This window comes from Crinia signifera, chromosome 1 (assembly GCF_055691185.1).
Source record: "Crinia signifera chromosome 1, ASM5569118v1, whole genome shotgun sequence".
NCBI classification, from domain to species: Eukaryota; Metazoa; Chordata; class Amphibia; order Anura; family Myobatrachidae; genus Crinia; species Crinia signifera.
In genome coordinates, this window is record NC_139217.1 from 12,632,328 (window position 1) to 12,654,357 (window position 22,030).

General features: G+C 52.0%; 1 protein-coding gene across 2 annotated transcripts in view; it reads right to left on the reverse strand.

Moving 5' to 3' along the window:
* Positions 1-22,030, reverse strand: part of LOC146064167 (programmed cell death protein 4-like) — a 45,030-nt gene that overhangs the window by 8,654 nt on the left and 14,346 nt on the right. For both annotated transcript variants that reach the window (XM_083177401.1, XM_083177483.1), the window contains exons 4-6: positions 18,271-18,384; positions 5,792-6,013; positions 23-120 (exon numbers count right to left, since the gene is read on the reverse strand). In XM_083177401.1, coding sequence (XP_083033527.1) covers positions 23-120; positions 5,792-6,013; positions 18,271-18,384 — 434 coding nt within the window. The remainder of the gene's footprint in view (positions 1-22; positions 121-5,791; positions 6,014-18,270; positions 18,385-22,030) is intronic.

A 22,030-nucleotide genomic window follows, 5' to 3' on the forward strand; every position in this document is an offset into this window, starting at 1 on the left:
GAATACGCCCCACTGCTCTCACCGTGCATGCTCACAGTCCACGCGACCCTTGTATCGGTCCAGGAAATCCTGCGGCAAAGCATGATCCGCAACCGCGCGGGCGATGAACTGGCCCAGCATCTGCAAGACACATCATAAGCATATAAGGTGTCAGCATCTGGCAGGGCTCCCGTCACACCCACCTGTAGGAGCTGTCACACGGGAGACAGGAGTGCCCGGCGCCTCCACCCTCCGGTGTACCCACCTGTAGGAGCTGTGACGCGGGAGACACGAGTGCCCGGCCCCTCCACCCTCCGGTGTATCCACTGTAGGAGCTGTCACACCGGAGACACGAGTGCCCGGCCCCTCCACCCTCCGGTGTATCCACTGTAGGAGCTGTGACGCGGGAGACATGAGTGCCCGGCCCGTCCGCCCTCCGGTGTATCACCTGTAGGAGCTGTCACACCGGAGACACGAGTGCCCGGCCCCTCCACCCTCCGGTGTATCCCCCTGTAGGAGCTGTCACACGAGTGCCCGGCCCCTCCGCCCTCCTGTGTATCCCCCTGTAGGAGCTGTCACACGGGAGACATGAGTGCCCGGTCCCTCCACCCTCCGGTGTGTCCCCCTGTAGGAGCTGTGACGCGGGAGACACGAGTGCCCGGCCCCTCCACCCTCCGGTGTATCCCCCTGTAGGAGCTGTCACATGGGGGACACGAGTGCCCGGCCCGTCCGCCCTCCGGTGTATCACCTGTAGGAGCTGTCACACCGGAGACACGAGTGCCCGGCCCCTCCACCCTCCGGTGTATCCACTGTAGGAGCTGTCACACGGGAGACATGAGTGCCCGGCCCGTCCGCCCTCCGGTGTATCTCCCTGTAGGAGCTGTCACACCGGAGACACGAGTGCCCGGCCCCTCCACCCTCCGGTGTATCCCCTGTAGGAGCTGCCACACCGGAGACACGAGTGCCCGGCCCCTCCACCCTCCGGTGTGTCCCCTGTAGGAGCTGTCACACGGGAGACACGAGTGCCCGGCCCCTCCACCCTCCGGTGTGTCCCCTGTAGGAGCTGTCACACGGGAGACACGAGTGCCCGGCCCCTCCACCGTCCGGTGTATCCCCTGTAGGGGCTGTCACACGGGAGACACGAATGCCCGGCCCCTCCACCCTCCGGTGTATCCCCTGTAGGAGCTGTCACACGGGAGACACGAGTGCCCGGCCCCCCCACGCTCCGGTGTATCCCCCTGTAGGAGCTGTCACACGGGAGACACGAATGCCCGGCCCCTCCACCCTCCGGTGTATCCCCCTGTAGGAGCTGTCACACGGGAGACACGAATGTCCCGGCCCCTCCACCCTCCGGTGTATCCCCCTGTAGGAGCTGTCACACGAGTGCCTGGCCCCTCCGGTGTATCCCCCTGTAGGAGCTGTCACACGGGGGACACGAGTGCCCGGCCCATCCACCCTCCGGTGTATCCACTGTAGGAGCTGTCACACGGGAGACATGAGTGCCCGGCCCGTCCGCCCTCCGGTGTATCTCCCTGTAGGAGCTGTCACACCGGAGACACGAGTGCCCGGCCCCTCCACCCTCCGGTGTATCCCCTGTAGGAGCTGCCACACCGGAGACACGAGTGCCCGGCCCGTCCGCCCTCCGGTGTATCACCTGTAGGAGCTGTCACACCGGAGACACGAGTGCCCGGCCCCTCCACCCTCCGGTGTATCCACTGTAGGAGCTGTCACACGGGAGACATGAGTGCCCGGCCCGTCCGCCCTCCGGTGTATCTCCCTGTAGGAGCTGTCACACCGGAGACACGAGTGCCCGGCCCCTCCACCCTCCGGTGTATCCCCTGTAGGAGCTGCCACACCGGAGACACGAGTGCCCGGCCCCTCCACCCTCCGGTGTGTCCCCTGTAGGAGCTGTCACACGGGAGACACGAGTGCCCGGCCCCTCCACCCTCCGGTGTGTCCCCTGTAGGAGCTGTCACACGGGAGACACGAGTGCCCGGCCCCTCCACCGTCCGGTGTATCCCCTGTAGGGGCTGTCACACGGGAGACACGAATGCCCGGCCCCTCCACCCTCCGGTGTATCCCCTGTAGGAGCTGTCACACGGGAGACACGAGTGCCCGGCCCCCCCACCCTCCGGTGTATCCCCCTGTAGGAGCTGTCACACGGGAGACACGAATGCCCGGCCCCTCCACCCTCCGGTGTATCCCCCTGTAGGAGCTGTCACACGGGAGACACGAATGTCCCGGCCCCTCCACCCTCCGGTGTATCCCCCTGTAGGAGCTGTCACACGAGTGCCTGGCCCCTCCGGTGTATCCCCCTGTAGGAGCTGTCACACGGGGGACACGAGTGCCCGGCCCATCCACCCTCCGGTGTATCCCCCTGTAGGAGCTGTCACACGGGGGACACGAGTGCCCGGCCCCTCCACCCTCCGGTGTATCCCCCTGTAGGAGCTGTCACACGGGAGACACGAGTGCCCGGCCCCTCCACCCTCCGGTGTATCCCCCTGTAGGAGCTGTCACGCGGGAGACACGAGTACCCGGCCCCTTCACCCTCCAGTGTATCCCCCTGTAGGAGCTGTCACACGGGAGACACGAGTGCCCGGCCCCTCCACCCTCCGGTGTATACCCCTGTAGGAGCTGTCACACGGGGGACACGAGTGCCCGGCCCCTCCACCCTCCGGTGTATCCCCCTGTAGGAGCTGTCACACGGGAGACACGAGTGCCCGGCCCCTCCACCATCCAGTGTATCCCCTGTAGGAACTGTCACGCGGGAGACATGAGTACCCGGCCCCTCCACCCTCCGGTGTATCCCCCTGTAGGAGCTGTCACACGGGAGACACGAGTGCCCGGCCCCTCCACCCTCCGGTGTATCCTCCTGTAGGAGCTGTCACACGGGAGACACGAGTGCCTGGCCCCTCCACCCTCCGGTGTATCCCCCTGTAGGAGCTGTCACACGGGAGACATGAGTGCCCGGCCCCTCCACCATCCGGTGTATCCCCTGTAGGAGCTGTGACGCGGGAGACACGAGTGCCCGGCCCCTCCACCCTCCGGTGTATCCCCTGTAGGAGCTGTCACATGGGGGACACGAGTGCCCGGCCCCTCCACCCTCCGGTGTATCCCCCTGTAGGAGCTGTGACATGAGTGCCCGGCCCCTCCACCCTCCGGTGTATCCCCCTGTAGGAGCTGTCACACGGGAGACACAAGTGCCCGGCCCCTCCACCCTCCGGTGTATCCCCCTGTAGGAGCTGTGACAAGGGAGACACGAGTGCCCGGCCCCTCCACCCTCCGGTGTATCCCCTGTAGGAGCTGTCACGCGGGAGACACGAGTGCCCGGCCCCTCCACCCTCCGGTGTATCCCCTGTAGGAGCTGTCACACGGGAGACATGAGTGCCCGGCCCCTCCACCCTCCGGTGTATCCCCCTGTAGGAGCTGTCACACGGGAGACACGAGTGCCCGGCCCCTCCACCCTCCTGTGTATCCCCCTGTAGGAGCTGTCACACGGGAGACACGAGTGCCTGGCCCCTCCACCCTCCGGTGTATCCCCCTGTAGGAGCTGTCACACGGGAGACATGAGTGCCCGGCCCCTCCACCATCCGGTGTATCCCCTGTAGGAGCTGTGACGCGGGAGACACGAGTGCCCGGCCCCTTCACCCTCCGGTGTATCCCCTGTAGGAGCTGTCACATGGGGGACACGAGTGCCCGGCCCCTCCACCCTCCGGTGTATCCCCCTGTAGGAGCTGTGACATGAGTGCCCGGCCCCTCCACCCTCCGGTGTATCCCCCTGTAGGAGCTGTCACACGGGAGACACAAGTGCCCGGCCCCTCCACCCTCCGGTGTATCCCCCTGTAGGAGCTGTGACAAGGGAGACACGAGTGCCCGGCCCCTCCACCCTCCGGTGTATCCCCTGTAGGAGCTGTCACGCGGGAGACACGAGTGCCCGGCCCCTCCACCCTCCGGTGTATCCCCTGTAGGAGCTGTCACACGGGAGACACGAGTGCCCGGCCCCTCCACCCTCCGGTGTATCCCCTGTAGGAGCTGTCACACGGGAGACACGAGTGCCCGGCCCCTCCACCCTCCGGTGTATCCCCTGTAGGAGCTGTCACACGGGAGACACGAATGCCCGGCCCCTCCACCCTCCAGTGTATCCCCTGTAGGAGCTGTCACACGGGAGACGCGAGTGCCCGCCCCCTCCACCCTCTGGTGTATCCCCCTGTAGGAGCTGTCACACGGGGGACACGAGTGCCCGGCCCCTCCACCCTCCAGTGTATCCCCCTGTAGGAGCTGTGACATGAGTGCCCGGCCCCTCCACCCTCCGGTGTATCCCCCTGTAGGAGCTGTCACACGGGAGACACGAGTGCCCGGCCCCTCCACCCTCCGGTGTATCCCCCTGTAGGAGCTGTGACAAGGGAGACACAAGTGCCCGGCCCGTCCACCCTCCGGTGTATCCCCCTGTAGGAGCTGTCACACGGGAGACATGAGTGCCCGCCCCTCCACCATCCGGTGTATCCCCTGTAGGAGCTGTCACACGGGAGACACGAGTGCCCGGCCCCTCCACCCTCCGGTGTATCCCCCTGTAGGAGCTGTGACAAGGGAGACACGAGTGCCCGGCCCGTCCACCCTCCGGTGTATCCCCTGTAGGAGCTGTCACACGGGAGACACGAGTGCCTGGCCCGTCCACCCTCCGGTGTATCCCCCTGTAGGAACTGTGACAAGGGAGACACGAGTGCCCGGCCCCTCCACCCTCCGGTGTATCCCCTGTAGGAGCTGTGACGCGGGAGACACGAGTGCCCGGCCCCTCCACCCTCCGGTGTATCCCCCTGTAGGAGCTGTGACAAGGGAGACACGAGTGCCCGGCCCCTCCACCCTCCGGTGTATCCCCCTGTAGGAGCTGTCACACGAGTGCCCGGCCCCTCCACCCTCCGGTGTATCCCCCTGTAGGAGCTGTCACACGGGGGACACGAGTGCCCGGCCCATCTACCCTCCGGTGTATCCCCCTGTAGGAGCTGTCACACGGGGGACACGAGTGCCCGGCCCATCCACCCTCCGGTGTATCCCCCTGTAGGAGCTGTCACACGGGAGACACGAGTGCCCGGCCCCTCCACCCTCCGGTGTATCCCCCTGTAGGAGCTGTCACACGGGAGACACGAGTGCCCGGCCCCTCCACCCTCCGGTGTATCCCCCTGTAGGAGCTGTCACGCGGGAGACACGAGTACCCGGCCCCTCCACCCTCCGGTGTATCCCCCTGCAGGAGCTGTCACACGGGAGACACGAGTGCCCGGCCCCTCCACCCTCTGGTGTATCCCCCTGTAGGAGCGGTCACACGGGAGACACGAGTGCCCGGCCCCTCCACCATCCGGTGTATCCCCTGTAGGAACTGTCACGCGGGAGACACGAGTACCCGGCCCCTCCACCCTCCGGTGTATCCCCCTGTAGGAGCTGTCACACGGGAGACACGAGTGCCCGGCCCCTCCACCCTCCGGTGTATCCCCCTGTAGGAGCTGTGACGGGAGTACCCGGCCCCTCCACCCTCCGGTGTATCCCCTGTAGGAGCTGTCACATGGGAGACACGAGTGCCCGGCCCCTCCACCCTCCGGTGTATCCCCCTGTAGGAGCTGTGACGTGAGTGCCCGGCCCCTCCACCCTCCGGTGTATCCCCTGTGGGAGCTGTGATGCAGGAGGTGCAAAATCACCCGCCAGTGGGGGGGGCAGGCAGGCGGTCACCCGCCAGTGGGAGGGGCAGGCAGGCGGTCACCCGCCAGTGGGAGGGGCAGACAGGTGGTCACCCGCCAGTGGGAGGGGCAGGTCCTTCCAGTACCTGTGGGGCCTCTGGAGTGTCCAGGATTAGGTCAGGTAAGTCAGTCAGTAATCGGTTGAAGGCCAGCGCATTGTCCTCCTCGGACAGGACTTTATCCAGCAGGTCACACAGGAGGCGAGAGGTCAGCTCTCGGTGACTGGCCTTTCCTTCCAGAGACAGGGATACAGCCAGACGGGGGACCCCTGGCTTCTGACTCCCCAAATTCAGCTCGTTCAGAAGTGCCTGAAATACACAACAAATACAGGGAGCACTGGGGAATAGAGTGCACTGCACTGCTCTGCCATACACTCCCATACATATATACTGCACTGCTCTACCATATACTCACACACATATATACTGCACTGCTCTACCATATACTCACACACATATATACTGCACTGCCCTACCATATACTCACACACATATATACTGCACTGCTCTGCCATACACTCCCATACATATATACTGCACTGCTCTACCATATACTCACACACATATATACTGCACTGCTCTGCCATACACTCCCATACATATATACTGCACTGCCCTACCATATACTTACACACATATATACTGCACTGCTCTACCATATACTCACACACATATATACACCGCACTTGTGTACCATATACTTACACACATATATACTGCACTGCTCTACCATATACTCACACACATATATACACCGCACTTGTGTACCATATACTCACACACATATATATACCGCACTTGTGTACCATATACTTACACACATATATACTGCACTGCTCTACCATATACTCACACACATATATACACCGCACTTGTGTACCATATACACTGCACATTATATACTCAAACGGGTTTTTTCAAAGCGTGTATTTGGCAAAAAATAGGACCAACGTTTCGGGGTCTTAATCACCCCTTTGTCAAGATGCAAGTGGAGCAGTATAGGAATCATACAGTGGCACTCCACAGACAAATTTCAAAGGTGCTTCTTTATGGGGACACCTATAAAGCACCTTTGAAATTTGTCTGTGGAGTGCCACTGTATGATTCCTATACTGCTCTCTATCTATCTATCTATCTATCTATATATATATATATATATATATATATATATATATATATATTTAATTATATTCTCCCGATGATTGCAGCCTCGCTATGCTGTTCTCATATGTCACAGTACGATACCGCTCTGTGAGCGCTGCACCGCGTTAATACACCAGCAGCATTGGGACAACAGGTTTACATTATAACTGTGTTACATTAGGACCTCATCCGATTCTCTGCTTTTAACTTGTCTAGTGTTTGTATGTGTTTGTTGCTATATGTTATTGTTGTAACTATGGTGATGGTGCTGTCACACAATGTGCGCTTGGCGTGATGACGTCACTCCCCTGGGACCCGGATGTTCGGACCACGGGGGTAGACGATTTGGTGTGCACTGCGGTGGGTGTATAAAGGTATGTGATATGTTTTATTCATTGAGCCTGATGACAATGCGATTAAAGCATTGAAACGTTGCTGTCACTACAGTCTGCAAGTCTTTATTTCTGACTGAGAGTGCCGCACCTCCCCCCGTCCGTGTATATATATATATATATATATATATATATATATATATTATTCATTGAGCCTGATGACAATGCGATTAAAGCATTGAAACGTTGCTGTCACTACAGTCTGCAAGTCTTTATTTCTGACTGAGAGTGCCGCACCTCCCCCCGTCCGCATATATATATATATATATATATATATATATATATTTGAATACATACAGTGCGCAATAAGTGATAGTAGTAATAGTTAGGGATTAAATATTCCCAGAGTCTCTGATAAAAGAGTCCAGCTCCTGTGCCTCTTTTAATGCACTCAGATCCTTAATCCGGCAGCTCTGTTCTCCTGTGTCCAATACAGGTAAATAGATCTATAATCAGAATAAGAACAGGCGCTCCATAGTGCAGGTAAAAGATGTATTTTATTGGAGACAAGGTAACATGTATAGGGATAGGGTCACGTACCGAGACAGGCGGTATAGGGTACCGCAGACAAAAACAGCATGCATAAGGTGCCCAGCACCGTTCAATCCTTGGCGCAGCTTCCACCACGGACTTCACAGATCTTACTGACGTCGCTAGGCCACGCCCCAACGCGTTTCGTCATCGACTGTCGGAATATGTAGATCACTTCCTTCAAAAATATGTCCCAAAGCTGGACTCGTATATTAAGGACTCCACTGCGGTCTTACAGACTTTGGAGACCATAAGATGGGAGGATGATTATAATTGGGCAACTATCGATGTCAATGCACTGTACACTTCAATCCCTCACGAAAAGGGGTTGGAGTGTATAAGTAAGGTACTATCGAGAGATCCAGCATTGTGTAAAGAAATGGTGTCTTTTTTGGTTAAATGTCTGCAATTTGTGTTAAAATTTAACTATTTTTCATTTCTGGGACAGTACTTCATCCAGCTATGTGGGACTGCGATGGGGACGATATGTGCCCCGGGGTTCGCGAATCTCTATTTGGGGGAGTGGGAACAAGAACATCTGTATACCAATAATCCCTTTGCAACAAATGTTATCAAATATAAGCGTTATATAGACGATCTCATAGTAATATGGAAGGGCCCTGAAAGTATGTTTTTACAGTTTATCGAATATATACATGTAAACCAATATAATTTAAGTTTCACGTACAAATTTGATTCTATGACTATAGATTTTTTGGATTTAACCCTCAGGACTGTGGGCACACATGAGAACAAGAGCATTGAGACAAGCACTTTCTTCAAAGCTGTGGATAGCAACAGCTATCTGAAATATGACAGCTGTCACGCAAAAAAATGGAAGTCGAATCTTCCATATTCACAGCTGTTACGCTTGAGAAGAAACTGCAGTAATTTAGAACTGTTTGAACAACAAGCATCAATATATGTGCAACGGTTTAAAGAAAAGGGGTACCCAGAGGCGCTAATTGAAAATGCTCTGTGTAAATGTAGGGGAATAGAGCGCACAAGTTTGCTGCGGTATAAGGATAAAAAATCTTCAGAAAAAAACCTATTCTGTCCCTTCGTCACACAGTTTAGCGCGCAGACTAATGATGTGAGACGTATCTTGAATAAACATTGGTCCATTATAAAGATGGACCCCATCTTGAAAGATATAGTCCCGATGAACCCTGAAATTATTTTTAAGAGAGCGGACACCCTAAGAAATAAACTATCACCAAGTTTGTTACCCATGGTGACGGGACCCTCGGTTTCACATTTCGGTCTAGCCCCATTTGCAGGCTTTTCGAGCTGTGGGAGATGCAAAATGTGTCCCCATAGTTTGAAAGGCTGTAAAAAGGTGACAGGCCGGGGAGGAAAAGAATTCAAAGTGAAGGGACCTATTAATTGTAACACCACCCACGTTATATACCTCCTGAGTTGCCCCTGTGGGAAAAGATACGTCGGACAGACAAAGAGGACACTAAAAATTCGTATTTTAGAACATTAAAGAAATATAAAGAATAAAGTAAAAAATCATAGTGTACCTAGACATTTTCTAACATGTCAAAATGGGGAACCAGGAGGTATGAGATTTGTTGGTTTAGAGGTGGTGAATTTGGATATCAGAGGAGGTGACCGGGAAAAACAGTTACTAAAAAGGGAGTCATGGTGGATGTATCACCTGGCAACCGTGTCACCAAGTGGCCTAAACGAGGGATTGGAGATCACTCCGTTCCTAGGTTGACCTACTCTGCTAATATTGTCTTAGAAATTATTGTCCTTTTCTCTGGCTCAGTTATATTGTTTTCAATTATATTGTCTTTATCTGGTTTGGTTTTATTATTATGTTCTAGTACGCTAACAGGTTGCATATTCCGGTTAAAAAGACGGGAGTATGCGAAATAAACAGCGATATAATGTATATATCCCAGATATCTGTTAAAAAAGGCTTCTGTGTAGATTGCGAAAAAATCTCATTACGAAAAAATCTTTCTGCAAAGTCAAAATTGGATGGTGTGTACGGACGCTTTTAAGAGTGAAAGAAATTTGGGTTCTTTCACTTTAAGAATACTAATTCGATTTAAGAATATGTGTGTTAAAGTGTGCTTAATTTTTATTAACACTGTTTTATATGTATGCTTTTTTTATATGTATACCTTTCATACCATAAAAAATTTTTATGTATATTTTTCCCTTAATATGTGTATAAAACGCATGTGGACCAAACGGTTCTTATTATATCCATGTCTTAATGAATGCAATTTTTTAATGATTGTAAATTCCTTTATGAATATGTATGTAATTTTAAATGGATTATTGTTATTATATGTACGATATGTTTTGTATGTACAAAGATATGGCTTGTAAAAGGCTATGGGGCAAAGCTCTTTTGAATGCTGCTAATTTAATTACCGACACCTGTGTATACTGGTGGAGGATAAAAGAGGCAACTGACCGTCGCTAGGCCAGCCCTCTGACGAAGTCGATGACGAAACGCGTTGGGGCGTGGCCTAGCGACGTCAGTAAGATCTGTGAAGTCCGTGGTGGAAGCTGCGCCAAGGATTGAACGGTGCTGGGCACCTTATGCATGCTGTTTTTGTCTGCGGTACCCTATACCGCCTGTCTCGGTACGTGACCCTATCCCTATACATGTTACCTTGTCTCCAATAAAATACATCTTTTACCTGCACTATGGAGCGCCTGTTCTTATTCTGATTATAGATATATATATATATATATATATATATATATTATTCATTGAGCCTGATGACAATGCGATTAAAGCATTGAAACGTTGCTGTCACTACAGTCTGCAAGTCTTTATTTCTGACTGAGAGTGCCGCACCTCCCCCCGTCCGCATATATATATATATATATATATATATATATATATATATATATATATATATATATATATATATATATATATATATATATATATATATTATATATATATATATATATATATATATATATATATATATATTATATTATTTATGAGCAGAGCACACCTCTCCAGGGACAATTGTGCTGGGTTCCAATTAAGCCACTTATGGTCTACTGGACTCAGACAGATCACCAAAGTAGTTTTGGAGTTTTTCTGTATCCAATAAGAGGACTTCAATTGAGATAATCATCTGTTTGTGTGGGATCATAAACTCTCCCTTATAAATGGAAGAGAACAGCGGCGTTTTGCCTGAATATACATGGGCACATCTTGTCTGCAGGTAGGACATATAAGGGATACGTCCCTTGTAGGAGGATCACATTCCACCCAAAGTGGAGACAGAATAAATATTTCAGGAATTGTGGAGAATTCAACATTTGAAGCTTCAGGTCTGACCTACAAATCTCCCTGCTTCACAGGACGGCCTCATATCGGAACAAAAATGCAGTGTGTACGCACGTTCCATCGATATGCTGCCGTCCTTGCGACTATACTGCCAAAGCTGGAACGCCCATGTGGGTGTTCCATAGCTGCATCATCTCTCCTACAGATATAGTTACACTATAATAAGTACATTGCATTCAGAACGCACACATGAATAAATCATGTGTGGAGGTGACAGGGTTAATGTAGTTCACGGAGCCGCGACTCCGCTGCTCATGATATATCAGGCTGTCACAACATAAAGGAATTTGAGAGGCACAAGCAGACAGACAATAGCCCTTAAAATGAAGGATAATACAAGGCACAGTTGCTAATATTTCAATATGCATTACATAATGTGACACACACGGAGCACCAAACTGCTATAAAGCCGGGTATGCGACTAGTCAGTTTGCGGTAGTCACCCTGCCAAACTGCTATAAAGCCGGGTATGCGACTAGTCAGTTTGCGGTAGTCACCCTGCCAAACTGCTATAAAGCCGGGTATGCGAGTATAGTCAGTTTGCGGTAGTCACCCTGTAGTCGCATACCCGGCTTTATAGCAGTTTGGCAGGGTGACTACCGCAAACTGACTAGTCGCATACCCGGCTTTATAGCAGTTTGGCAGGGTGACTACCGCAAACTGACTAGTCGCATACCCGGCTTTATAGCAGTTTGGCAGGGTGACTACCGCAAACTGACTAGTCGCATACCCGGCTTTATAGAAATAATGAACTACAATGATATCAGAAATAAAAAGGGGAGATTTATGAGGTGAATAGTTACGGATTATACTTACGATAATTCCTTTTCTTCGGAGTACTTCATGGCAGCCATACAATGGGTTCATCCCTCTCTCCCCTTACAATTAGACAGGTAGTTTTTCCCTAGGACACGCCCCCTTCTTCCACCAGTACATAGCCAGCACCTTCCCCCATGACTCCAGTCTTTTGACTCGTCTCCGCCACCGATCCTAGGGAAAAACACAAACACGGGGGGGGGATAATAATACAGGCTGCCATGAAGTACTCCGAAGAAAAGGAATTATCGTAAGTATAATCCGTAACTTTCTTCTTCTTACTTCATGGCAGCCATACAATGGGATATACCAAAGCAGTAGGGTGGGCTACAATACCTTAAATCAAGGCCTGATGTAGAACTCTGCTCCCAAAAGATTCTTCAGCTACATCCAATGCATAATGTTTTGCAAAGGTATGTATGGACGACCATGTAGCAGCTTGGCATATGTCTTTGACCGAGACGTTAGCCTCTCTTGCCCAGGAAGTTGCCATTGCCCTAGCCGAGTGTGCCTTTATACCTTCTGGAACTTGTCGGCCAACTTTCTTGTAGGTGAAACAAATAACTTCTTTGAGCCACCTTGAGATAGTTTGTTTTGAAGGCGCAAATCCTTTCTTTGCTCCTTGTGGAATCACAAACAACGATCTCGTTTTCCTGAAGCTTGCTGTACGATCCAAATAAATTTTGATTATTCTCACCATATCCAGCGTATGAAGATCTTTTTCTCTTCTAGTGGTTGGATTTGGAAAAAAACAAGGCAAAACAATATCTTGACTCATATGAAAAGATGAGACTACCTTCGGAAAAAATGAAGGTTTGGTTCTTAGGACTACTTTGTCCGGAAATAACTTAAGGTAGGGTTCACAACATAGTAACGCATGTAACTCCCCTACACGTCTTGCCGACGTAATAGCGACCATAAACGCTACCTTCCATGTAAGAAATTTTAGCCCAGCTCTCTCACATGGTTCAAATGGGTTTGCCATGAGACCGTTTAGTACCAGATTGAGGTCCCACTGAGGAATCACTGGTCTAACTCTTGGACGGATTCTTTTGGCTGCTTGAAAAAATCTTTTTATCAGTCCTTGGTCTGCTAACTTCTTATCCAGTAGAACACTAAGGGCTGAAACTTGTACCTTCAGAGTTGCTATGGATAGGCCCTTATTAAACCCTTCACAGAGGAACTGTAGAACATGCGCCAGTCTAGCCTTGGGAAAAGGAAATCTATGTTCAGACCATCCCGCGAAGATCCTCCAGATTCTATAATATATATCAGAGGAAACTTTCTTCCTTGCTTGAAGCAGCATGTCTACTACGACTGCTGACAGGCCTTTATCTGTCAGTTTCTTCCTTTCAAATTCCATGCCGCTAAATGAAGTTTCTGTGGGTCCTGGCACATTACTGGGCCCTGCATCAGAAGATCCTGTGACACTGGAAGAAACCATGGCTCTGCCACCGCCATGCCCTCTGCCATCGGGAACCAGGCCCTCCTGGGCCAATATGGGAGAATAACTATCGCCCGAACTCTCTCCGACCTGATCTTCCACAGTACTTTGTGTATGAGTGGGAAGGGTGGGAAGATGTATACCAGGGAGAACTGCCATCTCTGGGACAGGGCGTCCACGCCTTCCGATCCTCGTGCCGGGTTTCTGGAGAAGAATCGTTGAACCTTCGTATTCTCTGGCGTCCCCATCAGATCTATTTGTGGCTGGCCGAATCTGCGAACGATTTGTCTGAAGACTGAGTCCTTCAGCTCCCATTCTCCTGGCAGAATTTGAGTCCTGCTTAGGAAGTCTGCCAGCTGATTTTCTTCCCCTGGCACGTGTAATGCCGAGATGGATCGGAGATGTTTCTCTGCCCAGCCCATGATCAACCGGATCTCTTCTAGCAGTGGGCGACTCCTTGTCCCCCCTTGCTTGTTGATATAAGCGACTGTCGCTACGTTGTCTGAGAATACTCTTAGGTGGGATTTTCCTATTTCGCCTGAGAAGAACTTCATGGCCATGAAAACTGCTCGAAGCTCCCTGAGGTTGGATGATAGATCCGATTCTTGGACGGACCAGATACCTTGGGTAGTTTTGCCTGAGCAATGTGCTCCCCACCCTGTGACGCTTGCGTCTGTTGTCAGCACTACATACTGTGGGCTTTAAAGAGACATTCTTCTGACCGCCATGTACCTGCTTTGCCACCACTGAAGTGACGACACCACTGATTGAGGGAGTGTGATGTAGCGTTCCAGAGAAACTTGGCTTCTGGTATAGGGTAGGAGATGCCACTGTAGTGTCCTCATATGCCACCTGGCCCATGGTACCACCTCCACTGTTGAAGACATCATCCCTAAGAGACTTATTGCTAGTCTCAGCGGAACCTTCCGATTCCTTTGGATTACCTCTACCAGCTCTTGAATCTTCTCGCATCTCTGGCCGGACAGGGTGACCTCGAACCGTACTGTGTCCACGATGACGCCTAGGTATTGGATGGTCTGTGTAGGACACAGATGGCTCTTGTTCCAATTGATCAGCCATCCGTGATCTTGTAGGAACTGGACTACTATTTCTGTATCTCGGACGGCTACTGCTTTTGACTTTGCTGAGATAAGTAGATCGTCCAAATAAGCCCATATTGCTATGTTCTTTCTCCTTAAGCACTCTATCATGACTACGAGTACTTTTGTAAATACCCTCGGTGAGGATGTGAGACCAAAGGGAAGGCAGGTAAACTGAAGATGTTTTCCTTTGACGCAGAACCTGAGAAATTTTCTGTCTGGTATATAGATAGGGACATGGAAAATAAGCGTCTCTTAGGTCTATAGAGACCATGTAGTCTTCCCTTCTCAGACCCATAAGGATAGTCTTGGCTGTTTCCATGTGGAACTTGCGTTTCCAGATTCTGGCGTTTAGATCTCTTAGATCCAAGATTGTTCTGAAACCTCCAGAACTTTTTGTTACCACGAACAAACGAGAGTAGAACCCTAGGCCCTGCTCTGCCTCTGGGACCGGCTCCACGGCCCCCGAATCCGCCAGATCTCTTATGCTCAGGGCCAATGCTTCCTGCTCCGCCCTTAAAATTGGAATCCTTGAAACTAAAAATTTTTCCCTTCTGGGTTTTGAAATGAACTCTAGGCGATATCCCGTGGACACCACTTCTAGAACCCAGGTGTCTTGTACCGTTTGTTCCCACATGTGGGCAAACTGCAGCAATCTTCCGGCCACCTGTAAATTGTCCACGGGACACAACTTGTCACTGTTTCTTATCCCCTCTTTTGACAGTCTGCCGAAAGAAGGCTCTGGAAATACCTGAGGTATATCTCTCCCGAAAAGGCCTCCCGGGCCTATAGGCCCTGGCTTGTCTGAAGCTTTGCCTGGGGAAATAATTGAAACCTCTTCCCCTTTTATCTTGGGGGAGTCTCACTGACTTCCCACCCGACATCCTCTGTATCATCTGGTCGAGTTTGCTGCCGAAAAGGAATTCCCCCTCGAAAGGCAGGGTTGCCAGTTTATTTTTAGAGTGGGTGTCTGCTGCCCAAGACTTGAGCCACAGGGCTCTCCTTGCCACCACTCCAGAGGTCAACGCCTTCGCTGAGTAATCCAGCACGTCTAGGGATGCCTCACATATATAATCAACGGTAAGTTGGATTTGTGCCAGACTGCTGATCATTTGCTCTCTAGCCACCCGTTCTTGTAGGTCCTCTTGTAAAGAGGCGCACCATATCCTAAGGGCTCTAGCCAAGGAGGCAATAGCCACTCCTGATTTGATAGATGTGTCGCTAGAGATGTGCAGCCTTTTTAAAGTGCTCTCCATACGCTTCTCCATAGCATCCTTAAGAGATGCCCCGTCCTCAAGAGGAATCGTAGTTTTGGTGGTGACTTCGGACACTGCCGCATCAATTTTGGGAATACTACACCACTTTAGAAATTCTGCATCCTCTATGGGGTACATCTTCTCTGTCCTTTTCACAGGCCCAATCCGTTTGTCCGCATTGGACCACTCCTTAATTAGGATCTCCTTAACCACCTTGTGCACGGGAAAACACCTCCCCTTTCTTGACCTGTCCTCAAACAGAGCGTCATACTCGGTTCTCACTGGTTGTTTATAGTTCAGTGTTTTATACAGTTCTTTAAGAACCACCTCCACCAGCTCTAAATTAAAGGACCGTTCCTCTTCCACTAGTTCACCGGCTTCTGTGCCGTCATCCCCATCATCATCATCATCAATATCCGCAGCCGCAGGCAAATCACATTCTACATCCAGACTGGTCTGTGACCTGGACCTTTTCCCCTGATATTCTTTCTTGGAGACAAAGTTATCTTTCATCCAGGCCATAAGCTCACTAATCTGGGAAACAGTCCCAATACTGGTATCAGCTCCCTTGTCACAGCTGCGGCACAAGGAATTCTCTCCAGTGAAAATCTTATCACAACCAATACATGTCTTGCTAACATGTTTCTTCTTGGCCAATTTCTTCTTAGTCCCCACAGGCACACTAGAAGATTAAATAACAATAATCACTAACTACTCTGCGTAATTTTCCATATATAAAAAAACTCAGTCCTCTGAGAGGACCTACCTGGGCAGCAACGTAGAAAGTTTTTGAGAGGCTTCCTCCTCCATGTCTCTGGTACCACGGGGCTTGCAAACAGCACAGCTAGCACGAGGAAGCGCCTGTAACACCGACCAGGCGCATTAAGAAGGCTACTTCCGCCTTAGCAGCGTCAGGCAGCGTGCGCGTCATCCCGACGCTTGGAACGCACGCCCGCCTGACTTCCTGCCCTGTGGACCGCAAGGTTGCGTCACAGTACTGCGCGGGGACAGCGTGTTTGGGTCAGAGCAGCGCGCCTGAACGCCTGATGACCCGCACACCGGGAGCCCAGCACGCGCCACACAGACGCTTCTGTCTGCCGGCGGGGATTTAACTAGGAGAAAACCTCCGGCTCCCTCCGCTTACCAGTACACGCAAGCGAGGTACATGCCGCCGGCCAGACCTCCTAATGGGAAAGGCACCGCCACCCCAACGCTGCCCAGGACTGGCAGCGTAACGCCTACCAGTAGGTAAGAAATAAAATAAATAAAACCTGTACTACACTGTCTATCTGTATAGGAGACAGGAAAAAGACTGGAGTCATGGGGGAAGGTGCTGGCTATGTACTGGTGGAAGAAGGGGGCGTGTCCTAGGGAAAAACTACCTGTCTAATTGTAAGGGGAGAGAGGGATGAACCCATTGTATGGCTGCCATGAAGTAAGAAGAAGAAATACTGAACACAGTTTATTTAATCAGTAATAGTGCAATGTTACAATGTTGTCAAAACAAGTCTAGATGGTAACTGCGGTTAAATTACCACTACTGTCCATCCCCTCTACGAACAGCCGGCCAACAGACCCCTGGCCAGGGGCTCCACACCACATCTGGCTGCTCTTCACCATTTTCAGACATTATATGTGCACATACCCTTTTATCTAACATTGTTACATGTGTTGCTTCCAATTGTTACCATCTAGACTTGTTTTGACAACATTGTAACATTGCACTATTACTGATTAAATAAACTGTGTTCAGTATATTCACCTCATAAATCTCCCCTTCTTTTTATTTCTGATATCATTTGCTGCTACACATTTACATCTAATATGCATGTTCGTCCAGCCATTACAACTTCATGAATGGAATCTATGTACTTATTATAGTGTAACTATTGTAGTTCATTAATTCTATAAAGCCGGGTATGCGACTAGTCAGTTTGCGGTAGTCACCCTGCCAAACTGCTATAAAGCCGGGTATGCGACTACAGGGTGACTACCGCAAACTGACTATACTCGCATACCCGGCTTTATAGCAGTTTGGCAGGGTGACTACCGCAAACTGACTAGTCGCATACCCGGCTTTATAGAAGTTTGGTGCTCCGTGTGTGTCACATTATGTAATGCATATTGAAATATTAGCAACTGTGCCTTGTATTATCCTTAGCCATTTTAAGGGCTATTGTCTGTCTGCTTGTGCCTCTCAAATTTAACTGCGGGACCAGACCGGCATTTCTATACAGAAGTTTAGTAGACGCATACCCCGTCACTTTTGTTTAGGTTCTGTACTCACGCCTCTTTGTTTTGGTATGCCCTTAACCCAGCCCATTATGATAATTTTGTTCATATATATCGTGTCAAAAGCCCAAATCGAGAGAGTGTGTACGCTACAGTTTCAGCTGAAAACCCCCTGAAGTCATTCTGCCGAAACGCGTCGGGTCAATTCTACTGTGAATACATTTTCTGTATGCGCACACACACACACACACACACACACACACACACACACACACTGGTATACCTACATATGGCAGCGTGCAGTGAGCATGTACTTACTATGACCTCCCCCGTGTCTCCATGCTCAAAGTATTCTCGGACCATTGGCTGGACGGTCTTCTGTAGCCCGGCCTCATCCAGCTCCAGGACCACCTTCTGGTACACGGTGTCCCCCTGGTGGAAAGGATGCACAGTTACCCCTGGGAGGAGCGGACACAGTCCCAGGGAAAGTCCTATATTCACCCACATGGCCATCTGGTCTTATTACATCACAGTAAGATGGTTATAATGCTGTGTCTGTGTATACATTCTGCACCGCATTATGGCAGGGTTCATATACTACGGAACACGCAGCTTCTGGGCCCCCTCCTCTGTATAGGTAACTAATAGGCCCCCTCCTCTGCGTAGGTAAGTAATGGGCCCCCTCCTCTGCATAGGTAACTAATGGGCCCCCTCCTCTGCATAGGTAACTAATGGGCCCCCTCCTCTGCATAGGTAACTAATGGGCCCCCTCCTCTGCATAGGTAACTAATGGGCCCCCTCCTCTGCATAGGTAACTAATGGGCCCCCTCCTCTGCATAGGTAACTAATGGGCCCCCTCCTCTGTATAGGTAACTAATGGGCCCCCTCCTCTGCATAGGTAACTAATGGGCCCCCTCCTCTGCATAGGTAACTAATGGGCCCCCTCCTCTGCATAGGTAACTAATGGGCCCCCTCCTCTATATAGGTAACTAACGGCCCCCTCCTCTGCATAGGTAACTAATGGGCCCCCTCCTCTGTATAGATAACTAATGGGCCCCCTCCTCTGCATAGGTAACTAATGGGCCCCCTCCTCTGCATAGGTAACTAATGGGCCCCCTCCTCTGCATAGGTAACTAATGGGCCCCCTCCTCTGCATAGGTAACTAATGGGCCCCCTCCTCTGCATAGGTAACTAATGGGCCCCCTCCTCTGCATAGGTAACTAATGGGCCCCCTCCTCTGCATAGGTAACTAATGGGCCCCCTCCTCTGTATAGGTAACTAATGGGCCCCCTCCTCTGTATAGGTAACTAATGGGCCCCCTCCTCTGCATAGGTAAGTAATGGGCCCCCTCCTCTGCATAGGTAACTAATGGGCCCCCTCCTCTGCGTAGGTAACTAATGGGCTCCCTCCTCTGTGTAGGTAAGTAATGGGCCCCCTCCTCTGCGTAGGTAACTAATGGGCCCCCTCCTCTGCGTAGGTAACTAATGGGCTCCCTCCTCTGTGTAGGTAAGTAATGGGCCCCCTCCTCTGCGTAGGTAAGTAATGGGCCCCCTCCTCTGTATAGGTAACTAATGGGCCCCCTCCACTGCATAGGTAACTAATGGGCCCCCTCCACTGCATAGGTAACTAATGGGCCCCCTCCACTGCATAGGTAACTAATGGGCCCCCTCCTCTGTATAGGTAACTAATGGGCCCCCTCCTCTGCATAGGTAACTAATGGGCCCCCTCCTCTGCATAGGTAACTAATGGGCCCCCTCCTCTGCATAGGTAACTAATGGGCCCCCTCCTCTGCATAGGTAACTAATGGGCCCCATCCTCTGCATAGGTAACTAATGGGCCCCCTCCTCTGCATAGGTAACTAATGGGCCCCATCCTCTGCATAGGTAACTAATGGGCCCCCTCCTCTGCATAGGTAACTAATGGGCCCCCTCCTCTGCATAGGTAACTAATGGGCCCCCTCCTCTGCATAGGTAACTAATGGGCCCCATCCTCTGCATAGGTAACTAATGGGCCCCCTCCTCTGCATAGGTAACTAATGGGCCCCATCCTCTGCATAGGTAACTAATGGGCCCCCTCCTCTGCATAGGTAACTAATGGGCCCCCTCCTCTGCATAGGTAACTAATGGGCCCCCTCCTCTGCATAGGTAACTAATGGGCCCCATCCTCTGCATAGGTAACTAATGGGCCCCCTCCTCTGTATAGGTAACTAATGGGCCCCCTCCTCTGCATAGGTAAGTAATGGGCCCCCTCCTCTGCAGAGGTAAGTAATGGGCCCCCTCCTCTGTATAGGTAACTAATGGCCCCCTCCTCTGCATAGGTAACTAATGGGCCCCGTCCTCTGTATAGGTAACTAATGGCCCCCTCCTCTGCATAGGTAACTAATGGGCCCCGTCCTCTGTATAGGTAACTAATGGCCCCCTCCTCTGTATAGGTAAGACAGCGACTGGTGGCGCTCAGTAATTTTAGAGAGGGTCTATTACCATAAGTACCAGAGGGGGGATGTTACAGCGCACAGACACAGATCACACTTGCCGCCAGACACAGGCTCTCAGCATATCCTGTGATGGGGGAGGGACAGGGGGGGGGGGATGTTACAGCGCACAGACACAGATCACACCGGCCGCCAGACACAGGCTCTCAGCATATCCTGTGATGGGGGAGGGACGGGGGGGGGATGTTACAGCGCACAGACACTTATCACACCGGCCGCCAGACACAGGCTCTCAGCATATCCTGTGATGGGGGAGGGACAGTGGGGAGGATGTTACAGTGCACAGACACGTATCACACCGGCCGCCAGACACAGGCTCTCAGCATAGCCTGTGATGGGGAAGGGACAGAGGGGGAGATGTTACAGCGCACAGACACTTATCACACCGGCCGCCAGACACAGGCTCTCAGCATATCCTGTGATGGGGGAGGGGACAGTGGGGGGGGGGGGGGATGTTACAGCGCACAGACACGTATCACACCGGCCGCCAGACACAGGCTCTCAGCATAGCCTGTGATGGGGGAGGGACAGTGGGGAGGATGTTACAGTGCACAGACACAGATCACACCGGCCACCAGACACAGGCTCTCAGCATATCCTGTGATGGGGGAGGGACGGGGGGGGGGGGGATGTTACAGCGCACAGACACAGATCACACTGGCCGCCAGAAACAGGCTCTCAGCATAGCCTGTGATGGGGAAGGGACAGAGGGGGGGATGTTACAGCGCACAGACACAGATCATACCGGCCGCCAGACACAGGCTCTCAGCATATCCTGTGATGGGGGAGGGACAGGGGGGGGGGGGGATGTTACAGCGCACAGACACAGATCACACCGGCCGCCAGACACAGGCTCTCAGCATATCCTGTGATGGGGATGGGACGGGGGGGGGAGGGGGGGGGAATGTTACAGCGCACAGACACGTATCACACCGGCCGCCAGACACAGGCTCTCAGCATATCCTGTGTGGGGAAGGGACAGAGGGGGGGGGATGTTACAGCGCACAGACACAGATCACACTGGCCGCCAGACACAGGCTCTCAGCATATCCTGTGATGGGGGAGGGACAGTGGGGGGGGGGGGGATGTTACAGCGCACAGACACAGATCACACCGGCCGCCAGACACAGGCTCTCAGCATATCCTGTGATGGGGAAGGGACGGGGGGGGATGTTACAGCGCACAGACACAGATCACACCGGCCGCCAGACACAGGCTCTCAGCATATCCTGTGATGGGTAAGGGACAGAGGGGGGGCGGGGGGATGTTACAGCACACAGACACAGATCACACCGGCCGCCAGACACAGGCTCTCAGCATATCCTGTGATGGGGGAGGGACAGTGGGGGGGGGGATGTTACAGCGCACAGACACAGATCACACCGGCCGCCAGACACAGGCTCTCAGCATATCCTGTGATGAGGAAGGGACAGAGGGGGGGGGGGGAATGTTACAGCGAACTTACACAGATCACACCGGCCGCCAGACACAGGCTCTCAGCATATCCTGTGATGGGGGAGGGACAGTGGGGGGGGGGATGTTACAGCGCACAGACACAGATCACACCGGCCGCCAGACACAGGCTCT